The sequence below is a fragment of the Alexandromys fortis genome, unplaced genomic scaffold, assembly GCF_014885135.2.
Source record: "Alexandromys fortis isolate MF-2015 unplaced genomic scaffold, M_Fortis_MF-2015_v1.1 scaffold_6, whole genome shotgun sequence".
NCBI classification, from domain to species: Eukaryota; Metazoa; Chordata; class Mammalia; order Rodentia; family Cricetidae; genus Alexandromys; species Alexandromys fortis.
In genome coordinates this window covers 20,452,210-20,478,748 of record NW_026067902.1, presented here as the reverse complement: position 1 = coordinate 20,478,748, position 26,539 = coordinate 20,452,210, and the positions used below count along the sequence as shown (strand labels likewise).

At 45.1% G+C, this 26,539-nt stretch overlaps 1 protein-coding gene across 6 annotated transcripts in view; it reads left to right on the top strand.

Moving 5' to 3' along the window:
• Eif2ak4 (eukaryotic translation initiation factor 2 alpha kinase 4) overlaps nt 1–26,539 on the top strand; it is an 87,133-nt gene that overhangs the window by 16,422 nt on the left and 44,172 nt on the right. For 5 of the 6 annotated variants that reach the window (XR_007590072.1, XM_050132205.1, XM_050132212.1 and 2 more), the window contains 11 exons: nt 603–705; nt 1,335–1,487; nt 3,718–3,798; nt 6,107–6,255; nt 9,451–9,566; nt 13,134–13,291; nt 15,281–15,816; nt 20,224–20,330; nt 21,392–21,549; nt 24,532–24,959; nt 26,086–26,155. Coding sequence is in view for 5 of the 6 variants with exons in the window: in XM_050132205.1 (XP_049988162.1) it covers nt 603–705; nt 1,335–1,487; nt 3,718–3,798; nt 6,107–6,255; nt 9,451–9,566; nt 13,134–13,291; nt 15,281–15,816; nt 20,224–20,330; nt 21,392–21,549; nt 24,532–24,959; nt 26,086–26,155 (2,059 nt within the window). In the remaining variant the exon portion in view is untranslated. Of the gene's footprint in view, nt 1–602; nt 706–1,334; nt 1,488–3,717; nt 3,799–6,106; nt 6,256–9,450; nt 9,567–13,133; nt 13,292–15,280; nt 15,817–20,223; nt 20,331–21,391; nt 21,550–24,531; nt 24,960–26,085; nt 26,156–26,539 lie in introns of those variants that run through there. The other variant, XM_050132237.1, reaches the window with a different exon arrangement.

The window sequence follows — 26,539 nt, the reverse complement described above, 5'->3', positions numbered from 1 at the left end:
AACAGTGAGCAAACCAAGCCTCGTTGGAATAGCCTGGGTTTGTGTGATACACCTGACTGGTGTTCGGGACACACACACACTCAGCAGCATCCCTTCCTTGTTTATAAGTAGAGTGAGGGACAGCCCATCGTGAGAATCCTAGATGGACCATGAAGGCTGCACTCACCGGCATGCTTGTGCTTCTTGCTGGAGCCCAAGGATGCGCAGAGCACTAGATTGACTGTGGGTCTAATCAAGGCCAAGAATTACCATATGGAGGAGCCCATTATCAAGCCACCAGCCAGACAAGGAGCAGGAAAGATTTTTATATAGAGCATCAGAGGCAGTAATTGTAATGAGTTCATTAAACTGATGCCATCTGAGTTGGGAGTCAAGCCTAGTCGTGGAAAGGTGGGGATTTGCCTGGCTGGTACTGTCCCCTTCTCCTTATGGTATGGCATTGTGTCAGCTGAGTTGTTGGGCTATAGTTGAAGGCCTTTGAGATTACAGGGTACATGGCAGGTCCTGAGGTACTGTGCATGGAGTCCTTAGGTGCTTAGGCTTGGTGGGAACCTGCAGACTTCCTTCTCCAGTAACTCCTTTCTGTGTTGTTTGTTTTCCAGAGTTCCTGAAATAGAGTTAAAGAATGCTAAAGGTCTGTCAAATGAAAGTGTTAATTTGTTAAAATCGCACCTGGAAGAACTGGCCAAAAAGCAATGTGGGGAGGTAAGGCTTGCTAAAGTCGAGCTATGGAAATAATACAAAAGACCCATCCATCCTCTACCCAGTCTGCCCCAGTGTAACATTTAGAGCTCTAAGTACAGGGTTGTAACCACCGTCCAGCAGTGTTGATCAATCTCCTGCTGGTTCATTGCCTGGAGGGAGGAAGTGCATTTGCTTTGGGGCCTCTGATCACTGTGCCACCTGAACAGGTGGCAGCGCTGGTGCTCATAGCGCTCTGCCCAGCTGCCGTGTCGCCAGGCTTTCTGCTTGGGAGAACAGCCATTCCTGTCCTGCAGGCTTAGACACTCTTCAGCTTTATTTATACACATGTTTAGATGGTGGGAAATGACAGTGAATTTGGGTAGGTCTAAGCCCCCCATACACACACACAAGGAGAGAGCTTTTTATTTCTCAAGCAATTCACCTTGATCACAGGCTCGGTGAGCCCTTTCAAAGCTTTTCCTGCTGTGATTGTGCCGCACACCTAATCCAAACACGTCCCAGAGAGAATGCTGGCATGGCAGGTGCAGTCTGGTTGCCTGCTCATGGTGTTGCCGGGTGGCATCTCCTCTCCAGGCCCCACCCCGGCCATCATCTAACCGGCTGTGGTTGTTTTCTGTTTACGTGTGTAGGTGATGATATTTGAACTGGCACACCACGTGCAGTCCTTTCTCAGTGAGCACAACAAGCCCCCTCCAAAGTCTTTCCATGAAGAAATGCTGGAGAGGCAGGCTCAGGAGAAGCAACAGAGGTTGCTAGAGGCCAGGCGGAAGGAGGAGCAGGAGGTAAGAAGTGGCTGTTGGTGCTGGCCCAAGCCTGGAGGCCTGCAGGCGTCCGTGTATCTACTCCGTCTCTGCATATGAATGTGTCTGTGAGCTTTGCTTAGCATCTGATTGAAGAGATGTGCATTCGTGGGGGAGAAATCCCTACAAGTTCCCTGAGAAACATCCCCCTCCTAGCCATCCTGCCCTTAGAACCCTTCCCTGGGCTTTTAAGGAAGAGCAGGGACAAAGAGGTAGGAGTCGTTGTGTGCCCTGTGTCTCTAAGTCTGCCAAGCTATCCAGGAGTCCCCTGGATCTGGAGGCTGTTTTCCCTTGACTGAGAGATGTGCCTAAAGCCCAGTGAGTAGAAGAGCCAGGAGCTGAACTGACATCCCTACTCTTCCTTGAGTCTGTCCTGAGAAGAACCCTTTCCTGCCTCTGAAAATCCTTTAAGTTGAAGATGGTTTATTCTCTCGATTTCCTTCTTGATTTTAATTTAAATTGTTTTCTGTTTAGCCAATTGATCAACTTAGTGAGAACTTAAGTGGGTGCAGGTTATAGAAAGAGGCATTTCCCTAACACAGTAAACAGCAATTTCTCATTACGTTATCTGTAGGATTCCTTTGAGTGTGTTTTCATTGCTGGCCTATGCTAGAGTCTATTGGTAAATCAAGTTCATCTGTTTTTCTTCCTGAGTTTTCATATACTCTCAAGTTTTGTATTTCACTCTGAAGTTTTCTGTTTTGAACACTTTTATATTTGACAGGCCAACCTACCCTTCCCTGACCCTTCATCTTCCATAATTTTTCAACCATTTTCCTGACTTCTCATTCTCCAGTTTCCTCTCTTCTCCCTCTCTTACCTCTTTTCTTTTTCCTGAGGCAGGGTCTGTCTCACTGTGGAGCAGTGTGGCTGTCACAGTCACCTGCCGGGTCTCACCGTGGAGCAGTGTGGCTGTCGCAGTCACCTGCCGGGTCTCACTGTGGAGCAGTGTGGCTGTTGCACCTGCCGGGTCTCACTGTGGAGCAGTGGGGCTGTCACGGTCACGTACCTGGTTTCACAGTGAACTATGGAATTGTTTCTTCAGATTCAGCAAAACACATACACCCCCCTCCCCCCGTGAGATTTTGATTGAAATTAGAGGAAATCTGCATATTCATTTAAGGAAGAACTGCTATCTTCTGCATACTAGACTTTCTATCTAGGCCCAGGTTTATTTTTATCTGTTGGTATGGTAAGAAAGTCTGTTTTTTTTGCTGTAGTATAGCTTTACTACAGTATTTGTGAGACTTGAATTTCCTCCCTCTTTAACTTGCCATATGTCTCACTGCGATATTTTTATGCATGTACATAACACACTTTGGTCATATTTACCACCCTTGCTACTCTCTCTCGTCCCTCCAAAGCTTTCTCCATTCTCTGGCACCCTTTCTCTTCCCAAGGTGCCCTGTTCTGCCTCTAGGTGCTTGTGCCTGGTTCTTGTTTCTGCCTCATTTTCTCTATCCTATGCTATGTTAAGACTCTCTGTGTGTTGCTTCTACAGAAGGCTCTAATGTTTGACAGAGCTTCTCCATCCCTCATAGTCTGTTGAGATGGATTTCATCCACGGTTCCTCAGCTTCCACTAAAGTGTGTCTAGTCACCATTTAGAGTGCATATTTGCTCATCGTTACAAGTCAGTGGATGTTTAACTAGCAGTCTCTTGGTGTACTGCCGCAGCTACCTATAAGTATAGGTTATGTTCCCACATTTTCTATTATTGCTATTAATATCTCTGATGATTTCCTTCATAGTTTTGATGTAATTTAGAGTTGTGAGAACTAAGAAAAATTGATGATGCTCAAAATACTAGTTTTAGTACTTAAAGGGATGATGGAGAAGGCAGATTAAGGCCATCGGGGATAGACATGATGCCTGGGCCTTCACCACCCCAGACCCAGGCTCTGAGGATGTCCAACTTCCACCATGCCTGTCCAGGCTCATGGCAAAGAGCAGCCCCGTACCCAGTCCCTATACACAGGCAGAAGGCAAGGCTAGAGAAGTGGAAAAGAATACAGACTTACGACCTCCGCAGGGAAGCCTGCTTCCCACGACTGCTGGCAGCACAGACGAGATGTGGCTCCCCCACGCTCACTGTGTGGATCTCAGGAAACAAGGACTGTGGGTCATGGAAATTCAAAAGCTCTGTGATTCCTGAGTTGACTTGTTGGGTGCATTTCAGAGATTGGTGGCTGACCTGGTCTGATTTATTACAGCAACGGGAAATCCTCCACGAAATTCAGAGAAGGAAAGAGGAGATCAAAGAGGAGAAGAAAAGGAAGGAGATGGCTAAGCAGGTGCTGTCCGTTCTGTGCCCCTCCTGTAACATGTCTGTATTTCCAGTGAAGACATTTTTCTCTCTCGTGCTAAAATTTAAAACACAAAGACTTTCTCATTGATTATGCTTGGGTTGTTTGTTTTGTTTTCTTATTTGTGATAGAGGGGCTTGGGGCAGCGTCTTACTATGTATCCTAGGCTGACTTGGAATTCATAGTATTTCATAGGCTAGCCCTGTACTCACTGAGTGCAGTTCTTCTGCCCGGCCGCCCTCCTCTGAGAGCTTATTCCTAAGCACTGTGCCCTGCTTATTGTGTCTTTTTAGATTTCCCACATAGGTGACAAAATTCAATGTTGTATGTTGTCTGTAAATAACCTTGGTTTACATAATTACAGTAATTTATCAAATGAGTCCAAAGAGAGGAAATTGGAATTTTGTTAATTAGCCTGGAATAGAATTTTTTTTAAACAAACAAAACAGTTTGTTCTTATGAAGAGCGAATGGGAACCTTACACACCTGCCCGAAGCTTAATTTGGTGATAGAAAGAATGATTTCAGCAGCAAATCTAAAAAGGACAAGCAGCTGACGTGATGGGGGCCCTCCTCACTGTCCTTCAGATATTTTGCTGGAAGGGTCCCATGCAGCAGGGACCTTATTTAAGCTTTTATTTTCCCACTGCCTGCTGTGACTTTAGAGACAACACTCTTCTGTGACTGTCTTTTCTATGTTAAAAGAACAAAGGGCTGTAGTGTGGCCACCTCCGGGTAATGTCGCATCCAGATGTGGTTTTCTGTTGCCCTCACCCCTCCCACCTTGAATCCTCTGGTCTGCCCCCCAGCAGCCATTCTTCTTTTTCTGACCCTCCCATCTCTGATCCTCTCCTCTAGCTCTGTCTCCCGAACTTTCCATGCAGAGTCTGAGCTGTTTCACATATAAAAATCTTATTCTCTTAAAACTGTGACCTGGACTTCACTTCGTGATCCAGAGTCAGTTTGGGGTGGTGCACTGTATTGGATACACACACACACACACACACACACACACACACACACACACACACAGAGCACATATGAAGATGACTGGGATCCATGTCCCACAAGTGTACAGTTCCTGGGGAAGGCAGAAAAGGGCATCAGATCCCCTGGGATTAGAGTTACGGACAGTTGTTAGTTGCCATGTGGGTGCTGAGAATCTAACCTGGATCCTGTGGAAGGGTAACCAGTGCTCTTAACCTCTAAGCCATCTCTCTGGTCCTCTTCACCTTATTTTTTGAGACAAGTTCTCTTACTGAACTTAGTTTGTCTAGACTGGCTAGCCAGGCAGCCTCCAGGAGTCTCCTGTTTCTGCCTCCCTGGTGCCATAAACCACCACATCCAGGTCCTTGCCCTTGCTTTTACAGCCTCCCTGGTGCACATGACCTTTTAAAGTTGACTCGAACTGTTACACTGTAAGCTGATAGTTAGCTGTAATTGTCAGTTTGACAATCCAGAACCACAGGAAAGAACATCACCATTGTTTATATTAGGTTGGTCCTGTGGGAGTTGTCTGGATTGTCTAAGATATTTCCCTGGTTTGGGGCTCGAGTCTGTGTTGTTATCCCAATGGCAAGAATAAGACCACTACCACAATTTGAGCCAAATTTGAAGCAAGCTTGATTTATTTTTATTGGGGTGCACCCAAGAGCTGGCCAGAGACTGCCTCCTAAGTCAGGATAAAGAGAGTAGCTCCAAATCTACCCCTTGAACCTTTTTTAAGGAGTAAAATCACTGATAGTTTCACAGAAAGGAGGTGATGGGGCAAAAATGAAATAAATACAAAGAAACTTTTAAAAAAAGGAATATCATGTGGTCACCCACCTTGTGGTTAGGAGGGTCAGGGAGGGTCAGAGTACTCTCAAAAACAAATCAAGGTCATGGGTTGGGGAAGGTCAGATTCCAGGAAACAGAGCAACTCAACTCTCACAGTAAATAGAAACTTGTTTTTATAACTACAGCATAATAGCTTCTGCCTTTAAAATAGGCAGGTTCCTCAGTATAAGAATAAAGGGAGCTAGCTGAATATGAGGCATGCTTACATCCATTCCTCTCTGCTCCTGAATAGATGGGTCCTGCCACAGTGATTCTCCCACAGTGGTAAACCGAGACCCAGGATTGTGAGGCGAATAAACCCTTTTTCCTCTCAGGCGCTTCTTAGCACAGCAACAGAAATAAAACTGAAACATCCCCATCAAATAAAATGTTTCTTCTGGATTAGCGGGTGACTCCATGCCGTGCTTGTCATCGGCTTGCACAGACAGCTAATGCGGATCTTCCTCTCCCTTTTCTAGGAACGTTTGGAAATTACTAGTTTGCCAAGCCAGGATCATGCCTCTAAGAGGGACCCAGCCGGACACAAAGCAGCTGCTGTTCTCCACGGAGGCTCTCCCGACTTTGTAGGAAATGGTAAACCTCGGGCAAACTCCTCAGGGAGATCTAGGTAAGTCCCTCCATCTTCTCGTGGGAGGGGCTGAAAGATGTGGAAGAACAATGACCTGTAATGAGCATGGCCGCAGTGTTCAGATAGAAATATTAATACCATGGTTAGCACTTTATTGCAATCTGTTAGCTAGCTACATGAAACCAAGTTCTTATTTAACACTTTCTAAGTAACTTCATGTATTTGTTTTTGTGGCTGAGTGCTCTACCACTAAGCCTCACTCCCAACCCTCTTTCGTTTTATTTTGAAGCAAATCTTACTGTTAGCCCAGGTTGACCTCAAGTTTGTGAGCCTCTTGCTTCAGCCTCCTGCTTGACTCTTAGTACGTAATGGAGCCAGTTACATCACCTGCACCCCTTAGAACAGCCTGTACACTTCACAATCTCACCTTCAGAACTATTTTATTTGACTTTTAATGATTTAAAGATTTTATCTGTCTGAATCATCACTATCCACTCAAATTCCATATTTCATGCTGTGTAATTTTTTTGTGGTGGTGGATGGGGGGGGAGACAGGCTAACCTCACTCAAACTTGCTAAGTAGCCAAGGATGACCTTGAACTTCAGTCCTAGTACCTCTATCTTTAAATGCTGGGATTAGAGCATGCCTGGTTACTGGATCTTGGGGGTTGAGCCCTGGGCCTTGTGCTTGTTGGGCACGTACTCCATCAACTGAGCTATGTGACCAGCTGTAATTAGATACAAACACAGACAAAGATGTGTAGGATTTTCCAAAGTGGGCACAGTATAGAATACCCATTCCAAAAGGAGGAAGCCCCATCTTATGAGGTGGCCTCCTAGATTCTCTGTCACTAGAGATCACAGAAAGAACACTACTTTCTCCATGTCCTTTCCTACTTAAAGATCTCCTATGACCATGTGCTGCAGCCCCCTGAAAGCCAGAAGGAATTTGAATGCAGAAGCCATGAGTGGAGAGGTTATTATAGGTTCTTCAGCTCACTTTTGATTAAAGTTTTATTTATCATTATTGTGAGTGTATGTAGGGCTGTGCTTGTGTTGTGTGTGTGTGCCATGGGGCACATGTGGAAGTCAGAGGACCACTTTTCAGGTGTCAGTTCTGTCCTTCACCAGTCCCATGTCCCATTTCATTTAGGTCTCAGTGAGTCAGCACTGCTACACCAGTAGGCCTATCTTGTCAGGGCTGACCTTATTCTAGCTCACAAGTTCACAGTGGACAAGACCAATGATTACTTCACCCTCTTGTAGTGTGCACAGCTCCTTCTAGTACTTTTTAAGTTAGCCCAGTAGGAGTGAAGCTTACAGGTCAGTGCCAGCTTAGTATCTCCATGTTCTGTGACTCACGTGTGGTGCTGAGTATTCTAAAGCCCTTCAGACTTGTCAGATGAAGGACAGTAGCATGGCCTGGACTAAAAGGACTGTGTAGCACCATCTCTGGTGTGGGCAGAGCTCAAACCAAAGGCTTCTGGACTCCTCCTGTAGTCTATCATATGATTTTGGAACTTTGTGTCCTTTTCTCTGCAAACCTTAGTGCACTCCCGTTTGCATAAGAAGAAGCACAAAGAGTATTAATCATGCCCCAGCATTTAGAACATGTAGTACAGTGTATCTATCATGCCCCAGCATTTAGAACATGTAGGATAGTGTATCCATCATGCCCCAGCATTTAGAACATGTAGGACAGTGTATCTATCATGCCCCAACATTTAGAACATGTAGGACAGTGTATATCCATCATGCCCCAGCATTTAGAACATGTAGGACAGTGTGGTATAAGAGACCCTCTATGGGAAGAGGTGGAGGAAGGGCACAAGTCTGGAAGCAGAGACACTGGGTTATGCCTGAGCAGTGTTTGTATCTGGAGAAAAATTGGAGCTGTCCAAACAGGACAGGGAGCTAGTGAAGAGGTGAGGAGGATGTAGGACTTTGAAGCCCAGTAGGTGACCATGCCACCAACCAAGGTCAAAGAACCACAGGAAAATGAAACCTAATCTGATAGTGGAGGCAGACAATGGCGATCTGAGGAGTGGATGGTAGGGAGGCTGGAGTGGAGACAGCAGGGGCAGCCGTTTGTATATGAAACGCCGAGATAGGTGTGAAGAGTGCAGCTTGAGAGGGCAGTGTGGGATTGAGAGGAATAGACTGAACATTCTGGGGAAGGACTCGCTAGACCAAGACCCCAGACAGGACAATAGGGAATGGAACTGAGGCGCTGTCTACAGTCTGTCCTCAGTGTTGCCTGCTGTCAGCACCAGCTTTCTTTATGGGTGGAACCCTTGGGATCATGGATTTCCCTATGTGTTCCTTGTTTTCAGCAAAAGTAAATGCCATGGGTTATGTTTAGCATAAAAGACATCTTCGGAGATCTGCTGCAGAAATCATCAGAGTGGTTCTCCCTCACTGCTTCTCTGGAGCCTTGTCCCCCAACTTGTTAATTACTGTTGCATTCTAGGTTCCCAGCTTGTGCTGCTCCCTACCCATGGTAGAGGAAGGAGAGGAAGGGAGGGGAGGGACAGCAGGAAAAAGAAACAAACAGAGAGGTAGAATTTGGGGACAGTCATGGAGGGGAATGACAGGGAATGTCTGTCAAAGACAGTAAGAGAAGAAAGGAAGGCCAGACTGGAACTGTGAGGACTCCGAGGCCTCCTCTGAGTGTTCTCCAAATGCAGCCGTGCCTGGGAATAAAACACTGGGCATGTTTGAGGGACGAATGTAAACTGTACAGCCAGTTGAACGTCTTACAATGATGAAATGTTCCGTGGCTCTGCTGTCAGCATGGTAGCCACCAGCCCCAGGTGACTGGGGCACAAGAACTTAGCTGATGTTATTACTTTTTCGTGTATGGTGTGTTTGGGTGTGTGTGCTGTGTGTTTGTGTGGCCGTCAACCTTGTAGAGTTGGTTTTCTCCCTCCTATTCTTGGGCTCAAACTCAGGCCAATAGGCTTCTGAGATAAGCATCTTTACCCACAAGCCATCTTGCTGGGTCAAGATCTGAATTTTAACTTCACCTTGCATGGAGTTTCCTGTGTGAAAGGGAACAGTGGGAGGTGGGCAGAAGATGGTTTTCCCATTGGAGCCTTCCACTCCATCCCCAGGAGACAGAGACTGCATTGAAGGGCCCAATAATTAGGAGGAATGGGGGGGGGGGCAAGAGTTTCCTATGTGAATTGTAAGTTCAAGGAAAAAAAAAAAACACTGTCCAAATTTATTTTTAAGGCGAGAACGTCAGTATTCTGTCTGTAGTGGCGAAGCCTCCCCGGGCTCGTGTGAAATCCTGTATTTCAGTGTGGGTAGCCCTGATCAGCTCATGGTGCATAAAGGGAAGTGTGTTGGTGAGTAAACAAGCCGAGTTCATTAAGTTTGTTTAGTGGCAAAAGTTAATCCTGATGTGATGGAACAGACCGGAGACTGGCATCTAATCCAGTGTAGCCCAAGGAGGAACCCCTCCCTAGCAGAAGCTATAATCCGTCTCCTGTTTCTCGTGCCTGGGATGAGAAGCTCCTCAGTTCCTCTAATGTGACGTGGAAATAAAATCATGCTCTTGGAAATATATAGTGGGCAGATAGTCCTAAATGTTGTATCATGTTCATCTGGTACTGATAAAATGTGTGAACAAAATGAGCCCCAATTTTTGTGATCTTTATAACCAGATCACTGTTTTCTCCCTCTATGGTGCTGGGGATTGAACCAAGATCCTCGTGCATGCTGAGCCGGTGCTCTACCACTGAGTCACATCCCTAGCCCCCAGGTCCCCTCATCTCAAGTTACTGTCTGTCTGCGTGGCATTTTCCTATGTGGCACATTGTGTCTGGGCAGAAAAAAAAGATGTTATTTTCTCTACATCTTATTTAACAATTGCCTCTGGTGGCTACTTGGAATGAACCTTTCTCTACAAGTCAGGATTTTAATTTTCTTTTTAATCCAGTTTTCTATACTGACTTTCTTAGCCATATAGACAAGCTGCTAGGGCTTACTTTCATATGCTGAATTTAACAATTAACTTTCATTTTCAATCCTATAAATATCCTTGCCAGAATTAATGGACAGTATACCAAGAATCAAGCTTGCTTGCTTGCAGCATCTTTTTCTCCGTTTTAAGGTGGTATGGATAAACCAGAGAACAGCTAACAATGGAGGGGGCAAAACCAATCCCTGAAGAGTCCGTGGCCACTCAAGCTGGCTACTGTGATAGCTACCTAGACAGATAGGACTCTGCAGACACAAGGCTGATGTACTCAAAACAGCCACTAGGCAGAGTCAAGACCACAGAGGAGGTGGTTGGCCTGGGACTCGAGACTATCCTTGAACCATCAGCATGAAATTCCCTGCCTTAATAACCTAGGAAATGAGGAAAGCCACGTCCTTGGGCTCTTAGTCTCACTGGCGCTTATTAGTGTCCCCTTTGGTGATTTCAGTAGGAGACACATTTTAACTATCAAGGGTAAACTGTTTTCTCACGGTCGGTCTGGCTTTGTCAATAGTCCCTAGTTTTGTTTGAAGTTTTTTTAACCATCAACTAATTAATATTTTTATTTTGAAAAGCAACCGATTAGTGTCCGTTTTTCAGTTAAAGTTGTCAGAGCTATAGTTCCTGGCGTGTGACAGCTTCAGTCAGCGTCCTGCCAACACCTCTCCTTCAGCTTTGTCTGGTCTGTGTAACAAGAGTCCTTGGTTTGTCTCCACCAAGAGAGAGGTGATAGGAGGGTAGCTAAATAAAATTATAATGTAAAATCCCTAGCAGTTATGGAATGTCTAGCTGTTCCTGCAGTGCCCATGAGGTTGCTTAGTGGATGGGCACTTAGCTGGCAACTGAGGTTGGTAGGTGGAACCGCATGGTAGAAGGAAAGAAGTGTCTCCCAGAAGTTGTCCCCGTACACACACGTAAGTGTGTGTGCATACACATACAGTAAATAAATGATTTGTGTATGAATCCATATTAGACAGTGCATTCCTGAGATTCACGCCAATCATGTCATCCTCCATCCCAAAAACTCTTAGTGTCGCTGTCTCCAGGGAGCTGCTCAGTACATTCCTAAAGTTGCTTCCTTTAGTTGACAAGTTTCCAAACATCTGGGTTTTTCCCTCATAGGCTAAGACTTTTAGGAGTCATTATGACCAAAAAATAATTAGATTGTTGTAATTAAAATCTCTGAATTGCCAGAATTTCCCTGAAGTAAAAACTGCCTTGTCAGATGCAGAGTCTAGGTGAGCTAATTCAGCCATAATTCTCCAAAGAACTTTTGCTAAAACTGTCTTTTAGATGCCGGTTCTTTCTGCTTCTGGTTTTTCAAATGGAAAACATAATTACCAGTGGCCTTTAAATGATTTTTCTTCTTTCAGAAAGTGAAGTAACATTATGAAAAGTAGTCTTTTTGTACTAAAAGGAAAGGGTTAGGCTGAGGAGATAGCCGGTCCATAAAGAGCTTGCAAGAACACCTGACTTCAACCCCAGAACCCACATTTTAAATAATAAAAGAAAGCTAAGCATGACGGTGTGCGCTTGCAGGCAGATTCTTGGGGCTCACTGGCCAGCCAGTCACTGGGTAAGTTCCAGGCCAGTGAGAGATCCTGCCTCAATAACAGCATGAGGACCAGCCATGCATACACATTCTCGTATCCTCTCTCTCTGTCTCTCTCTCTGTCTCTCTCTCTGTCTCTCTCTCTGTCTCTCTCTCTGTCTCTCTCTCTCTCTCTCTCTCTCTCACACACACACACACACACACACACACACACCATATACACGCACACACAGGGATAGATCACTCTGTTATTGGCGGTTCTCAGCTGGAGGAGTTGGGAGCCTGGGGTCACTTTGTGATGCTCAAAGGACTACTTGTTTTTTATTCTGGGGATTGACTCTCATGCCTAGCACACGCTCAGCAGGCGCTCTACCACTGAGCTACCCCAGTCGGTTTGATTTTTGATGCTGCGGTAGGCTACTGGAATCTTTATTTGTTGACAAGTGGACACAAAGTATCCCCTACAACCAAGGACTGTCTGGCCTAGGTGCTTCATGTGCTATGATGAGAGGTAACATCAAAAGAAAAAGAATAAAGAAGAACAGAGGAGCGGGGCGGTGGTGGCACACGCCTTTAATCCCAGCACTTGGGAGGCAAAGGCAGGTGGATCTCTGTGAGTTCGAGACCAGCCTGGTCTACAAGAGCTAGTCCCAGGACAGGCTCCAAAACCACAGAGAAACCCTGTCTCGAAAAACCAAAAAAAAAAAAAAAAAAAAAAAGAAGAAGAAGAAGAACAGAGGAAAGGAAAATAAGAGTAAAACAAAAATTATGTTTTCTTCTCTTTCTGTTATACTCTTTAATGGCAACGGAGATTTTGTGCAACAGTGTTTGATGCTACGGCAGTTCCGGTCCCCAAGAAGAAGCTGTGTGCCTGTAGCTAACTAAGTGCACCACTTCCTAGCCTTAGCTGTCATTCTGGCTCTTACCCTCCAGAGCACTGGGCAGTTTGGCTTTGCTGAGCATCATCAGGGTTTGTGCCACTGATTATGATTCCAGATTAGACTAAAGCTGTTTCCACTGTGCATACTAACCTGTTAGTGGAATGACCTTGAGGAGGTTGAAGTGTGAAAGAGAGCAGGCATGGCCAGCAAGGGGAGCTGCTTAGGAAAACAGGACTGTAGGTCTCTTTATCTGTCCCGATCCTAAGAGCCCATCATTGATTCTGAACTTTCTATGAGTATTTGAAGGCTTGGGTTATATTGGTAATTATTAAAAATTGGTTACAAACAGACATGTATTATAGTAAATGATACTTTTCATAACTAGCATGTGGTACCCATTGTTGGAGTTAAAGTACACTACACGTACATGCATGCAATTGCACACACACATTTACAGAAAGTGGAAGTGGATGTGATGACCTTTTCTGTGTTTCTACAGGCAGCGATGAGCAACTGGGGAAGGTGGTGTACAACGCTTTGGAGACAGCCACAGGCAGCTTTGTCTTGTTGTACGAATGGGTCCTTCAGTGGCAGAAAAAGATGGGCCCATTCCTTACCAGTCAAGAAAGAGAGAAGGTCGAGAAGTGCAAAAAGCAAGTAGGTGACCCCACGTGATGGCACCCAGCCTGTGTTCCATTGGCTCCCACAGATGGTCCACAGAGTGTGAGGACCGTGGGAGACCCACATCTTCACCAGACCTCAGCCCTGCTCTGGCTTCTGTAGCCCATCACAGCCATACATCCTCCTGTCTCAGCCCCCGTCACTTTGGTCTGACTGGGGTGAATTACTGCTTCATGACTGTGCCATTTGCAATCACTTATATTTTCTCTGCTCTTTTAAAATGTTGTTTTAAAGCTGAATTTCCAGGATCCAGGGTTTCCTTTTGTTTTTGTGCAATACAGGGAATGAGAAAAGAATTTCTCATGAGTTTATATGATGAACTCAGGGGAGCATTTAATATTGTATGTTGTCTTTGCTTAATGAAGAGGTTAGAAAACAACCAAAGCAAGAGAATTCTGAAGTACTCCAAAATCAGTAGTTATTTTTGGATGGTGAGCATATAAATAAGTTTAAGTATTTTTTCCATCCCTTTATTCCATTTCTTAATCTATTTATCTCCTTGAACAAAGACTTAGGTCCATTCCACTTTCTGTTGCTCCTTTTTTCCTCAAATATTTTCCCTTGATCAGCTTACTCCTTTCATTATTTATCTTCATTAGAGTCACCACTAATATCCACATGACAGAGACTATATTAGACTGTTTTGAGATTTCTTCTGCCAACAGAATTAATCCAAAACTTGCCGGGTGGTGGTAGTGCAGGCCTTTAATCTCAGCACTTGGGAGGCAGAGGCAGGCAGATTTCTGTGAGTTCAAGGCCAGCCTGGTCTTTTTGTAGTAGCTAGTTCCAGGACAGGCTCCAAAGCTGCAGAGAAACCCTGTCTTGAAAACCAAAAAATTAAAATAAAATAAAAAAGAAAGAAAGAAAGAAAGAAAGAAAGAAAGAAAGAAAGAAAGAAAGAATCCAAAACTCTTTACTTTAGCTTCAGACAGACTCTTCAGACTAGGGCAAAATGCAGCCACTCCTTCACCAAAATATCACAAGAACAATCTCTAGACAGCATACTAAAATTTTCCTCTGAAATATCTTGAGTGAGTTCCAGACAGTTCAAATAACTCTTAGCACCACTGTCTTCTATTCTCCTACTAGTATGGCCCATTAAGCAATGCTTTCATAACCCAAACTACCAAAGTTCAAATTCCTCCAAGGAAAAATATGGTCAGGCCTATCATAGTAATACCCCAGTCCTGGTACCAACTTCTGTCTTAGTTAGGGTTACTGTTGCTGTGGAGAGACACCATGACCACAGCAACTCTTATAAAGGAAACATTTAATTATGGTGGCTCACTTACAGTTCAGAGGTTCCGCCCATCATGGCAAGGAACATGGTAACATACAGACAGGCACGGTGCTGGAAAAATAGCCAAGAGTCCTACATCTTGACTTATGGACAACATGAAGTCGATTGACTGTCAAACTGAGTGAAGCTTGAGAAAAGAGACCTCAAAGCCCCCACCAGGCACACAGTGATATACTTCCTCCAGCAAAGTCATGCCTCATAAAAGTGCCATTCCCTTTGGGGGCCATTTTCTTTTCAAACACTACAGTGTTTTATATATGTTTATTTAAATTTCCTTTTTACAGTTCTAGAAATTAAATTTAAGGTCATCTGCCTGCTAGATAGATGCTCTACCACTGAGCTACACCTCCACCCCCAGATTATTAATTTTTATAATAACCCTTAGTGTATAATCAGAAAATGCTATTTTAGATATAATGATGTTTCTTTTCTTTCTGCCATGTCACCCAGTTTTTATGGTATTTGGAAACTCAGTTTTGACAATGAGGTGATAACTACCTAAAATTTCTTGCACTTTTATTTACTGTCAGGTTGACTCACCAGTTGAGGGGAAGAGTCTGGTCATGGCATTTTCTTCTGTGGTCTTTGAAAGTATATTTTCTATCTCACTCCTTACTTTTGAAGTGAAACACTGGTTAATGTCTTTTGCCTGATACTCTTCTCAGATTCAAGGAGCAGAGACAGAATTCAGCTCCCTGGTGAAACTGAGCCATCCAAATATCGTACGCTACTTTGCAATGAACTCCAGAGAGCAGGAGGACTCCATCGTGGTAGACATTTTGGCGGAGCACATCAGTGGGATCTCTCTTGCTGCACACCTGAGCCACTCGGGCCCAATTCCTGTGCACCAGCTGCGCAAGTACACAGCTCAGCTCCTGGCAGGCCTGGATTACCTGCACAGCAACTCCGTGGTGCACAAGGTTCTGAGTGCATCCAGTGTCTTGTTAGATGCCGAGGGCACTGTAAAGATAACGGACTACAGCATCTCTAAGCGTCTGGCAGACATTTGCAAGGAGGACGTATTTGAGCAAACTCGAGTTCGATTTAGTGACAGTGCCCTGCCCTATAAACCAGGAAAGAAAGGGGATGTGTGGCGGCTTGGCCTTCTGCTGCTATCTCTTAGCCAAGGACAAGAGTGTGGGGAGTACCCCGTCACCATCCCCAGTGACTTACCAGCTGACTTCCAAGATTTCCTGAAGAAGTGAGTATTGTTGGTTGTTGAGCAGCTTTTCCTTCTGTGCATTTAAGGAGTGGGGAAGCTGAGACCTGAGGAAGGGAGCCAGGGTGAAGTCTTTCCCAGGCTCTTGTGTTCTGTTCTCTCATCACGGTCTCCCACATTCTCCTAAACCCACTTGAGTTCAGTAATTGATTCACAAACTACTTTCGGAAGACTGCCTGGAACACTCTAGACTTTCTTCCCCATTCCTGTCTCTCCCACAGTAGTGAGAGAATGCCCTGGGTGTTCCATGTGCTAGAACTTCTTCATCCACTTTGCTGTTCAATCCTAAGAGACCAAACCACTGAGAAGTGTGGTTCTGCCCCTTTCTTCCTGACTATTCCTCTCCAGTGACTCTCTCACTCAGCCAGGTCAGAGGATCAGATGACCGCCTGTTTCAGCAAAGGATTTTCCGTACTTGTGCATCACAGGTACATAATCATTGCAAAACCAGCTTAAAAAATGTGTGTGTGTGTGTGTGCGCGCACGCGCGCGTGCACATGTGTGGGGTGTGTCTGTGTGCGTATGACTGTATGTGTGTCCTTCTTTTATTGTGTCTATGAGTGTAAGAACCCACTGACAGTACGTGTATCGAGGTGAGGGAACAACTTTCTGGAGTCTGTTCTCCCCTTCCACAGTGGGCTCTGGGAATCAGATTCAGGCTGTCAAGTCGTCAGGCTTGTGGTCCAGGCACTTCCTCCCACTGCCATCTCTCTGGCCCAAAGCCAGGATTGTCTAGCTGGAGAGAATCCTTAGTAAAGAGGCTTTCCTTGGACTTAAAGCATTCGTCCAGGTCATTCCCCTCAGGGTTTTCTACCTTAACCCTGAATATTCTCAATCTCAGCCAATGCTACTTTCTCAGTTTCTAATAAATGGAAATGTGCTCTTCAATTGGACTTCTGCAGTCCCGGTCAGCCTCCTGCAGAAGCTGTCCGGGCTGCGTCTCCCGTCCTTACACTGTCTGGCTTCTCACCTTTGTTTTCCTAGTCGTTCACTTCTGTCCTCTTCATCTCTGCGTTCTTTTCTCGTGCCCTCTCCTTTCTCCCTGCCCAGCTCCAGCTGGCCTGACCCACAGTGATCTCTTGTCCCCTCCAGCACACTGCTCACTGCCCCTGACCTTGAGCATCTTACATCACGCGTCAGAGTGTCTGTCAGTGGAGGGACTGCACAGGTGATGGCGGCCACATCAGACTAGATGTGACACTGGAGCTGTGGTCATTTATACAGCACTCTTAACCACCTGATGGCACGTTCTCAAGCTCTGCCCTGCTGTTAAGCAACACGTAGCATTTAAACAAGTCTGTTGATGTGTCGCAAAAATAGCCACAATGAATTATTCATTTGAGGAAAGGGGCCAACTTTGATTTTATATGCAACATTCTCTCCTTAAAGTGTATAAACTTTTTAGATTTTTAAAGCAATCTCATTTCTTTGAAATTAAGTAGAACTTTAAAAACGTTGATTTCAGTGCAGTCCACAGTGAGGGTGGCTGCAATGACAAGGGTGGCAAGTTCCAGTGAAAGTCTTCTTCCCATCTTTCTCCTGTCCCCATGAACCCTCTGCTCATGTCCGCTGGTCGGGAGTGTCTCAGTCAAGGGTGACACTAATGGACTCAGAAACGACATGGGGTTTACACAGATGTTGTTTTCACCTCCGTAGCAAGCAGTGGGGCTGGAGGATTGAAACTCTATCAGCTCCCCTTCGTCACTTCAGATGTGGAGATCTGAGGTTTGTTCTAAATGTTACCGTAACTGTCACCTGGGCTACTGTGTGTGCTCCTGTCTCTGGGAAGGCTCTGGTGGACTCCTTGCTTGGGATGGATAACAGTGGGGTGTTGGGTCATTAGCTTTGCTCTCCACCCCAGTTAGCAAGAGAAGTAAATAACCCACAAAAACGCAGTGAATCCCATCTGTGGTCCCTGCCATACTCCGTCGACACCTTGGGAAGTCAGCTGTGAGGTGGTGGATGAGAGCTCAGGTCCTGGAGTCAGATGGTGGACTGGGTCCCACCAGCAAGTTCCTGGTTCTGAAACTAGTTCCATATCTGAAACTACAAGTCATTCTCGTGGGCTTTAAACTTGTTCTGATCCATATCCGTTGTCACATCAGTCACATTAACGTCACAGTTGAGACTTGATAGTGCTCTTCAGAAATCTAACACAGCACAGGGAGGGTCGTGTGTGTGTGTGTGTGTGTGTGTGTGTTTGTGACTGGGGACAATCCCAACAGTAGGAGAATGTGTGTAGTTCCCTGGCTGTTTCTGGATTAAGTGAGTTGGCACCTGTCAGATGCTGCCACTGGCCCCTGCTGAGTCGGTACCCTCAGCAGTGTGAGCCGAGGAAGGCTCCAGTCCTGCCACCCCTTCCAGTTTCAAAGCTGGAGCTAGCACTGCCTTTGCTGCTCATGGTTGCTCTACTGCCAAAATGATCGATTCCAAGAGCATAATCTTTTCAAGTAAGAGCCCCTGAAAAGTGTGCTTAGCTCTCAGCAAGCTTTGTACCTTTTCTGATCTATCGTGTGAGTCCCGTTAATATCGTGGTAGACTTGGAGTAGACAGTGCACTTTAGAACTGAGCTCGGTGTGTGTAGAAGTACAGTGATCGTGTAAATGGAAATAACCCCAACAGAACTAGGAGAATATATAAATTCATTCCAGCAGGGCCAGGCTGACGTTGGAGTTTGAAAGGCTCTTTACTAACATAAATTTTAAGACATGTGGCTGAAAAGGCCGCTTGCAAAAGGCAAGTTAAAAACTGATATGTACAAGATAACGTTGTCAAAGAATCTCAGTGTTCTTGATAACGTCATGGCTGGGTTGTTGTGCATTGTATATAGAAATAGATGGGAAAGGGTCTATAGTGATGTACATTAGGAGATTAAGAGGAGGGAAAAATCAGAGGCAAGAACTTTGGTTTTGATTTTAGTTTTTTGGGTTTGTTTGAGACAGGGCCTCACTTTATAGCTCTAGCTGGCCTATAACTTGCTCTGTAGAGCAGGCTGGCCTTGAACTCAGAGATCCTCCTGCTCTGCCTCCCAGTGCTGGAATTAGAGGAGTGTACCACCATGCCCTATAAGACTAGCTTTTGGTTTGGTTGGTTTGTCAGGTGTAGGTGGTACATGCCTATGACCTTACTTAGGAGGATGAGAAAGGAGGATTGCAAATTCAAGGCCAATCTGGAATATAGAGTAACCCGGTCTCAGATATGCAGTAAGGGGCTAGAGAGATGGCTCAGCAGATAAGAGCACTTGTTGCTCTTACAGAGGACTTGAGTTTGGTCTCTAGGGCTCACATGGTGGCTCACAATTATCCATACTCTAATTCCTGGGGATCTCGCACCCTCTTAACTTCTCACATGGTGCACATGTTTACATGTAGGCAAAAAAAAAAACCCATAAACATAAAATAAAAATAAATCTGAAAATAAAATCAGGCCAAGCATGGTGGTGTGCACCTTTAATCTCAGCACTCCAGAGGCAGAGGCAGGCAGATCTCTGAGTTCTAGGCCAGCCTGGTCTACAGAGTGAGTTCCAGGTCTTGGTGAGTTACACAGTGAGAGCCTATCTCAAAAATAAAATAAAATATTGTATAACTTTTGAATAATATTTTTAATATTCACAGGAATTTATACGAATGACATTCTCTTGCCCTTTCCAGGTATAAAGTAGTGTTTTACTTCTTCATGCTGTGGCATAAAACCTAAGTTATCCTTTATGATGGCTACTGTTCTTGCTTCGTATATGTAGGTCCCAAAGCTGGAACTCACAGTGACAGCTGATTATCTTAATATGTCACTTTAAACAGAATCAAACGTGGTTCCAGGACCCCACTTTGAGAATTCCTGGTCTGGCTTGTTATGATTCATCCAAAGCAAAACAAAAATGACTTGTTAGAACATCAAATGCTAAGTCACTAGGCTCAAGGAATGACTACTGAAGGTGTGCGTTGAAGCGTGGGGCTTCTCAACAGTGTTGCTCAGTGTGTTCCAGGGTCACCAGCGTCTGGTTGCTCTCTTAGGAAAACTTACCTTATGCCTGGTCCCCAGCAGGCTTAGTTCAGCAGGGCAGGTGGCCAGGCTAATGGAAGTGGAGGTCCGAAGCTGGTGTCTGTGGGCTGAGCGTGTTCAGGTCATCCATGCTGCTATAGTCGACAATGCAATTCATTTTTCCTGTTTCGTTTCTTTTTTTTCATTTTCTACTTATATCCAGTCAGCTGTGAGACATGCAAACCCTGAAAATGTGCTTACTCATCTAAATTCACTTTTAAGTACATTTTGCTCCATCAGTAACATGAATGTGCTAATGCGTACTGTAAAGGAAAGCGTAGTTGAATGGGGTAGATGAAGTAGGAAGGCATTTATATTATACGCTGCTGAGATTCTCCCTCCCACTCTGAGGTGTGTTTGCCTGGACGACAAGGAAAGATGGAGCCCTCAGCAGCTGCTGAAACACAGCTTTATAAACCCTCAGCCAAAAGTGCCCTTAGTGGAGCAGAGTCCTGAAGGTGAGTTCTGCCTGCCTTTCTTTCTCTTTTTTCTTTTCTTTTGGATAGGGTTCCACTATGTAGTTCAGACTTGACCTCTTGGTCTTCCTGCCTCCGCCTCCTGAGAGCTAAGACTACAGGTATGCCCTACTATACTTGACTACCATCCTTTTTAAATTATGAAAACATAAAGCCTGAATCTGAGAACATTTGCATGGATTATTTATTTTGCCGATGCTAGCCTACCCATATCCACTTACGTGCAGGCCTTGTATGCACGGGACTGCTTTACAAGCCTGGCTCTCCAGTGTCTGCTGATGGGGTGGACATCCTCATCTTGCCAGGTCACTCCTGTTGCCACATAACCTTAGTAGAGCTTGGGATAGATCAGGAGATCTGAGTTTAGGTTCTGTCTGTCTAGTTCAGTCACTTCCTCTCCCCTCTCCGTGCCTGTTACCCTCACCTGTACAGTGGGCTGACTATATATATCCCTGCCTACTTTAAAGATTACAAGGTGAAAAAAAGATGTCAAAATGTAAGAAGTGCATTTTCAGACCACTAATTGGGGCCCCTTCTTCTCATGCTTATGTTGCTGGGTTCTATGAACTGCCTTATTGGGTTTTTTGTTTTGTTTTGGTTTGGTTTGGTTTTTTTTTTTTTTTTTTTTTTTTTTGGTTTTTTGAGACAGGGTTTCTCTGTGGCTTTGGAGCCTGTCCTGGAACTAGCTCTGTAGACCAGGCTGGTCTCGAACTCACAGAGATCCGCCTGCCTCTGCCTCCCCAGTGCTGGGATTAAAGGCGTGTGCCACCATCGCCCGGCATGCCTTATTGTTTTTTTTTTTAATTTTATTTTTAATTGTGTGATGGTGGGGATGACATATTCACATGTGGATGCAGTGCCCAGAGAATCCAGAAGAGGGCATCAGATTCCCTGGAGCTGGAGTTCCAGACAGTTGTGAGCTGCCCACATGGGTGCTGGGACCCAAACTCCAGTCTGCTGTAAAAGCAGTATGGACCCTTAACCACAGAGCCATCTCTCTGGCCCAGTCTTCCTGTATTTCTAATGCTTTTGTTTCATCTTAGATTCCGGAGGACAAGATTACATTGAGACCGTTATTCCCAGCAACCAGCTGCCCAGCGCTGCTTTCTTCAGTGAGACCCAGAGACAGTTTTCCCGATACTTCATCGAGTTTGAAGAATTACAGCTTCTAGGGAAAGGAGCTTTTGGAGCAGTCATCAAGGTGTGACAGAGTTGTCCCCAGTCCTCTTTAAAGCTCTTCCCTGTCATTTTCATGGCCTCACAGGCATGTTTTCCATTTTAAGAGCAGAGAGCAAAGTGAATGGAAGCTGTGAGGGAAAGGCTGGCTTTAATGTCACCTGGACACATTAAGAATGCGCTATTCCTGTGTCCTGGGTTGACTCAGGACAATGACATGAAAAACACATGATTATAACATCCTGAGTGGTCAAGATCTCTGCGTGATGAACATTTTTATGTACTTTAGTTCAGGAAGGGAATTGTCTTTTCCACCTTCCCCCCAGTTTTGATGGCGTTGCCATAGGGGAAAGGGTTCCACGGTTAGAACAGAGGTGGTGTGCACACTGGGAGACAGTCCTGATGGCTCTCATCCTCTGGCTTTCAAACCTGGGAAATGAATGGCCTGTTTTAAGGTGAGCTGCTGTTGGGACTCTTTGTTCTGGTCTGGGGCAACTATTATGTGAGTGTAGGAAGAGGCTTCTGTCGTGCTTTTAGTTCAAGTGTGCTGTAAACCATAGGAGATGCAGATTGAAATGTATGAAGAACAGCTGAGGTACATGCCGTCTTTAATGCATGAAGGTGACCTAGCAGTGGGACTTATGTGTGTTTGATTCTGAGAGTTTGAGGAGGAAGGTGTCACTCTTGTTTATTGGTTGATTTTTTTTTTAATGTGGCTTTTGGGAGGTTGTTGTTTTGTTTTGTTGGGTTGTGGTTGTTTCTCATTTGTTTGCTTGCTTGTTTTGAGACAAGGTTTCCTGGAGCCTAGGCTGGCCTCAACTCAGTGTAGCAGAAGATGACCTTGAACTTCTCATCTTCCTACTTAACACCTGCCTGCAGGGATTTCAGGCCATTGCTTCCTTGCCTGTTTCACTTGTGTTGGGGTCAAACCCAGAGTTTGTGTGTGTTTGGCAGGCACTCTACTAAATGAGCTGTATCCCATGCGGGATTTTGAGATCAAGTATTATATAGTATAGGCTGTGCTCAAACTCTGTGTGGCTGAGGATGACCTTGAACCCTTGGTCCTCTTGCCTCACCTCCCAAGTGTTGGGACCACAGAAAGTACTGCCATACCCCGCCTGGAAGCATCACTATTACTGCAGGTTACCTCTCAGCCGAAACAATTAACTTCCCACAATGAAAGGGCAGCCTTTAGCAAGGCAGGTTTCCCACAAGAACGCTCAAGTCTAGGAGTTTAATTCACAGTCCTTTTTATTAATTCCATACAATTTTTTTTTTTTTAGATTCTTGAATTTCAAACACTGTGGATGTAGTTTGTTAAACTTCATGTCTTTCTTTTTTCTTTTCTCTCTGGTCAAGGGTCCCTTGTAGCCTTCCTTATTGACATGTTCTTAGAGACAATTAGTGAGCCTCTATAACGAGGGAATCTTGGTCTGTGCAGCCCCCATTTCCCCCTCGGCTCTCACCCCCCTCCCCTCGCTGCTGTCTGAATAGTGCAGTCTGCGTCCCAGTCAGGCTTGTTGGGCAGCTGGCCGTTCACCGTGTGCGCTTGTTCGTTTGGACAACTGAGTTGCTATTCTTAGTGCATTAGGGCTTCTGTAAATGAGAAGGAAAATCTGGTGTAGTTAATTCAGTCAGGCCAGTGCAGTCCTCAGCCTAGGGATGGCCCAGGAGCTTACTGGCCTTGGAGACAACTTTTTCTGTTGATTCATTCTGCTTCTATTTTTATTGTCTTATTTTAAAGTCATGTTTTTGAATCTTAGTTGGGTGAAATCAATGGGCGGCATGTATGTTAACTGTACTTGCTGCAGTTGGTCAAGCATAGTCTTTGGGCTTGGATAATGTTCTTTCTCCATGTGTCAATCATCTCCTCAGTGTCCGAATTCAGGCCAGTAATGAAAATGCATAAATGCCATATAATTAAGAAAACTGAGTTCGAGGAAATTGAGTATCTCTCCCAAATTTGCATAGCCTTATACATTCTTTATAAGCTAATTGGCATTTTATTTTAGACTTGTTAACATTTCTGGAATTTCATTCATCTTTAGTGACTTTAAGTTTTAAGAAAATAAAATCATCAGATAAAAACTTACACTGAAGCCGGGCGGTGGTGGCGCACGCCTTTAATCCCAGCACTTGGGAGGCAGAGGCAGGCGGATCTCTGTGAGTTCGAGACCAGCCTGGTCTACAAGAGCTAGTTCCAGGACAGGCTCCAAAACCACAGAGAAACCCTCTCTCGAAAAACCAAAAAAAAGAAAGAAAAAAAAAACTTACACTGGCTTTAGAAAATTAATTTTACTTTAAATCTAAAATGTATTTTGATATTTATTTAGCAGATATAATATGAAAAGGGAAGTAATGTCATGAAAATTGATTAGTGGAACTTATTACTTAAAATGTTAATCTAAATTTTTCAAAGAAAAGAAAATGTTATGCTTATCAGTAACGGAATAAATTATTAAGATAGGCACAGGCACGTTGGCCCATGCCTATCCCACCATTCAAAAGGTGGATGCAGGAGGTTGCAGAGTATAAGGTAAACCTATCTGCATAGGGAGTTTAAGGCCAGCCTGTGCTAAATGAGACCCTACCTGATAAGGAAAGAAACGTGATTAAAACGGAGGTTATGTGTATTCCGGTAATCCCAGCTCTGAAGCCGGAGGATGTCAGGTTACAGGCCCGACTTCATAGTGAGATCCTGTCCCAAAAAGAGATGGGAGAAAGGGAGAGAAACGAGGGGGAGAGATGAAGACTGCACCCTCCCCAGTGTTTCCCTGAGGAAGCCGACCCCCAATCTGGATTCCCTGAGCATTTACCCTAGTTTGGGGGTAACCAATGCTTTCCTTGGTTTGAATTCAAGCCTTGTGGCTCCTCTTAGCTATTATTGTGGGTTCTCAGAATTCCAGATTCTGCTGGGGAGGAACTAAGGAGCCGGGAGGTGTAAAGGCCAATATGCAAGGTCCTGGGCCCCGGATCTTACCAGGTCCTATCCTCTACTGCCGGGCAGGTGCAAAACAAACTGGACGGCTGCTGCTATGCTGTGAAGCGCATCCCAATCAACCCTGCCAGCAGGCACTTCCGCAGGATCAAGGGCGAGGTGACGCTGCTGTCGCGCCTGCACCATGAAAACATTGTGCGCTACTACAACGCCTGGATCGAACGGCACGAGCGCCCAGCGGTGCCTGGGACACCACCCCCGGACTGCAAGCCCCAGGTCCAGGACAGCCCAGCTGCCTGCGGGAAAGCAGCAGGCGACACGATGGAGCTGGACAGTGTAGAGGCTGCAGCGCCGCCTCCCATCCTCAGCAGCTCGGTGGAGTGGAGCACTTCGGCTGAGCGCTCCACCAGCGCGCGCTTCCCAGTCACCGGCCCGGGCTCCAGCAGCGACGAGGAGGATGAGGATGAGCATGACGGCGTCTTCTCACAATCCTTCCTGTAAGCGCTAGCAGTGGGGCCCACACCAGAGGAACGAGAAACACATCGGTGGAAACCTCTTTCAGAGAGTAGCCAAATGGAACCCATAGGAAATTTAAAGATTGCCCACACCTGAGGCCAGGAGAAAGGAAAAGCAGAAATGATTTCCAATACTTTATCTTCAAAGATTTAAGAGAATTTCTGACAGGGCAGTGCTTTAAATCCCAGCTTCCAACTCTGTGAACCACTTAAGAGTCTCTGGAGTCTTGACGTAGTCAGTCTTCACTGCCCTTGAGACCTTTGATTATGACCCAAGGGTGTTTGCCTTATGTACTTCACTGTACTCAGTTGGATACAATTTATCTTAGCAGTTAATTACTTTGAGAAACAATATAGCTACTTTTTTAAAAAAAAATTTATTTATTTATTATGTATACAACATTCTGCCTCGATGTATGCCAGTACGCCAGAGGAGGGCGCCAGAGGTGGTTGTGAGCCACCATGTGGTTGCTGAGAATTGAACTCAGGACCTCTGGAAGAGCAGTCAATGTTCTTAACCTCTGAGCCATCTCTCCAGCCCCCAGCTGCTTTTTAAAGAGTTCTTTGTTGGGGCCTGAAGAGGATTGCTGGGTGGTTAAGAGTTCTTTTTGCTCTTCCAGAGGACTTGAGTTCCATACCCAGCAAGGTTCACAATCATCTGTGACGCCAGTGCCAGGGGGAATCTGATGCCCCCTTCTGGTCCTTGTAGGCACTGCATACGTATGGTGCACGAACCATACACATTTTTAAAAAAAGTTTTTTTTTTTTTAAATAAATTAAAGATTTGAGTTTAGGTAACAGAAAAGAGATAGCAACAGCCCAGTCTGTACTGATGCTACAGAGTCATGGTGTGCCATAGTCACCAGTCTACTGCTGTGAAGAGACCCCATGACCCAAGCAACTTATAGAAGAAAGCATTTAATTAGGGGCTTGCTTATGGTTTTGGAGAATTACTCCAGTTCCATCTTGGTGGGAACCTTGGCGGCAGGCAGACAGGCAGGCATGATTCACAGACAGAGAGACAGAGACGGAGAGAAACTCAAAGCCTACCCTTGGTGACACACCTCCAACAAAGCCTCCTAATATTTCTTTACTTCTTTTTCTTCAGACCTGCTTCAGATTCTGACAGTGACATCATCTTTGACAATGAAGACGAAAACAGTAAAAGTCAGAATCAGGTAAAAATGGAGTAGAAGTTACCTGTTTTACTCACAATGGTGTGTAAGGAGATGACACCGGATGGGAGAAACAGGCAGAATGTCAGAGCATTGATCTGACATGTCAGTTTTAAAACATGCCCATTCGTTTAAAACATGTGCTACTAGTGTTATTATACATCATAATAAACTTTTATTCACATCATAAATTTATACCAATATATACATGTATAAATTTATCATACATTTTATATTGACATGAAAGAGAAAAAAATGACACACAGTACTTTTTCACATGTGGTGAAAAGTTTTGCAGAGGGTCCAGAGAGATGGTTTAGCAGTTAAGAGGATTCTTGCTGACCTGAGCTAGGTTGCCAGCACCCACATGGTGACTCACAATCACCT